Source organism: Hippocampus comes, unplaced genomic scaffold, assembly GCF_001891065.2.
Source record: "Hippocampus comes isolate QL1 unplaced genomic scaffold, H_comes_QL1_v1.1 scaffold85, whole genome shotgun sequence".
In the NCBI taxonomy this organism is placed as follows: Eukaryota; Metazoa; Chordata; class Actinopteri; order Syngnathiformes; family Syngnathidae; genus Hippocampus; species Hippocampus comes.
Window position 1 is genome coordinate 5,955,303 of NW_017805540.1, and position 2,570 is coordinate 5,957,872.

The window sequence follows — 2,570 nt, forward strand, 5'->3', positions numbered from 1 at the left end:
GTCGAGCTGAGGATGAGGAGAGAGGAGCGTTGGCATGGAGTGTGGCTATGTATTTGGATTTGAGTGTTGGCGCTTGGAATTTAAGCGGATTTACGAAGGTGTGACAGAAGACCTCAACCAATCTCTTGTGGTTTTAATTGAACGCTACAGCTTCTTGTTAACTTTCAACTTTAGCCTGTAGCAAATGTGTGTGACGTTATGCATGCTGAAATCATGACGTCTCTGAACCATTGGTGAAAAGAAACTTTCATTGTCTCCTCTTTCATCTATACTGTAACTGCTTCTAACAACATGGTGTATGTAGGAACAGTTGTTACAATTGTATTATTGTCGAGGTTTTATGTTGTACAATGTGTTGTATTAGCTGTTATGAAATTGCTATTTAAATCAAGATGTATAATTTTTTGTTTGTTTGGGGGGGTTCTTTTCCCGCATTTTTCATCGTTTTTCATGGACAACACTTATTCATTCGTATGTTTATGAAGTGTATTTTATAAGTTAGGACTTTAAAAAAACTTTGCTCCCCCAATGCTTTCAATGGCTGTCAATTACACATGGATTATTGCTATTCATGGGCTGCCCCAAATAGCGGGGGTCCTCTGTCAAGTATTTTCTGACACTGAGAACCCAGTAAGCATTGAAACACTGAATCTTGGTTGTAAAGGTGGAGGTGTGCTGAGTGGGTTTTGGGTTTCCCTTAGTAAACTAACATGACGTCACTTTTTCCTGTAATCTGCCTTTCTAGGTAATTGCCTTTTCAAAACAGCAGGGTTTGCGCAACTCTCGATCAGAGGATGGTGGCAGCACTGTCAGCTGCTCTGGATCAATTCGATATAGAACCCTTATGGACCAAGACCCATCACCACCTGCCTCCACGAGTGGTGCAATGGAAGGTATGGACTGCTCAAAAATTCGAATCATACCATGTCTCTATGAGATTAATTACCGCACACTCACATATAAATTTAAGCAGGACTTGACAAGGTTCGGGAATGAACCAAATGGTGTTTGGATCCCAGAAATATAGGCAGAGTTAAAACACGTAACAAAAATGTTTATGTAGCATTCTCAGGATGCGGCATGAGTGACAACACGAAGTCCAATTGAAAATGCAGGGTTTAATTCCTGGCAACCCGTGAGATCTGGTCCCACAAACATGAAACATCCAAAGAAGTGGCATTACAAACCAAATAAAAGACAAAACCATGAAGACAATTGATTTAACATAAAATACACGCAAACCTTGTGGGCTCACACCCATAAATGGCTAAACATTTGCCGAAATCCTGTTTGTCTTCTTCGTGCTTCGTATAGTTGGCTCTCGGCACTTTCTTCGTCTAAAAAAATGGCTATACAGAGCTCACACACCATGTATGTATATAGGAGCAGTTTGTAGTTGATGCGGTAGTGGACAGGGAGCCAGTGGAGCTGCTGAAGGACGGGGGTGATGTGCTGCTGGGAGGGTGTTTTTGTAATGATGCGAGCAGAGACGTTTTGAATCAGCTGAATTTTATGGAGGGACTTTTGAGGTAGGCCGAAGAGGAATGGAAGAATTAAGTGTTGGAGGCAGTCCTGAACAGGTGTGTCTTTAAACGGGACTTGAAAGTGGAGAGAGGTGTACAGTTTTGGATGTCCGGAGGTAGACTGTTCCAGAGCTTTGGAGCAGCGCGACTGAAGGCTCTGGCTCCCATGGTGCTCAGGCGGGCAGGGGGCGCTGACAGGCGGAGGGAGGACGAGGATCTGAGGGAGCGAGTGGGGGTATGCACCTGAAGAAGGTCGGACAGGTAGGGAGGGGCCAGGTTTTCAGGGGGGCAAGAGAATTGAGAATATTTGTGAGGCAGGTGTTGTAGAGAGCAATGAGGTCATCTGGGTTTGAAAGAGTGTCTGGGGGCAGGGTACAGTCGATAATGGAGCAGAAGGTGTCAATGTTGATATTTTTGGTGTTACGAAAAGAAATGAGGCAGGGGTTTTTGATTGTAGAAAGGCGGAGTACGGTGTTAAAAGTGAGGGGGAAATGGTCAGTTACAGGAAGAACATCAGCAATGGGCTTGGAGGGGGAGAGACCAGAGCAGCAAACCAAATCCAATGTGTGGCCTTTGATGTGGGTGGGGAAGTCAACAAAACAGTGTATCCCGAGGCTCTCCAGGCAGAATGTGAAGTCTCTGAATGCTGAGGGAGAAACGGTTTACTTTAGATAAAGTGGATTTGGTGCCAAGGAGGAGGATTTCAGTTTTATGAGAATTTAAGAAAGTTTGTTGTGAACCATGTTTTGAGTTCGGAGAGGCAAGAGGTGAGGGAGGAGGGTGGGAGAATAGAGTTTGGCTTCCAGGAAAGGTAGAGCTGGGTGTCATCAGCAAAGTAGTGGAAGTGGATATTAAATTTGCGGAGGATATGACCAAGAGGCAGGAGGTAGATGATGAAGAGAAGGGGCCCGAGGACAGATCCGTGGGGTACACCTGAGGTGACTGGGGAGGGCGTTGAAGTGAAGGATTTGACCTGACATTAAACATATCCTTTAATGGCCATCCATCCGTCTTCTACCGCTTATCCGGGGTCGGGTCGCGGGGGTA

At 45.1% G+C, this 2,570-nt stretch overlaps 1 protein-coding gene across 1 annotated transcript in view; it reads left to right on the plus strand.

The window, feature by feature from the left end:
* Positions 1-749: 749 nt before the first annotated feature.
* Positions 750-2,570, plus strand: part of LOC109521296 (uncharacterized) — a 16,432-nt gene continuing 14,611 nt past the window's right edge. The window contains exon 1 of the mRNA XM_019879083.1: positions 750-893. Coding sequence (XP_019734642.1) covers positions 845-893 — 49 coding nt within the window. The 5' untranslated portion in view covers positions 750-844. The remainder of the gene's footprint in view (positions 894-2,570) is intronic.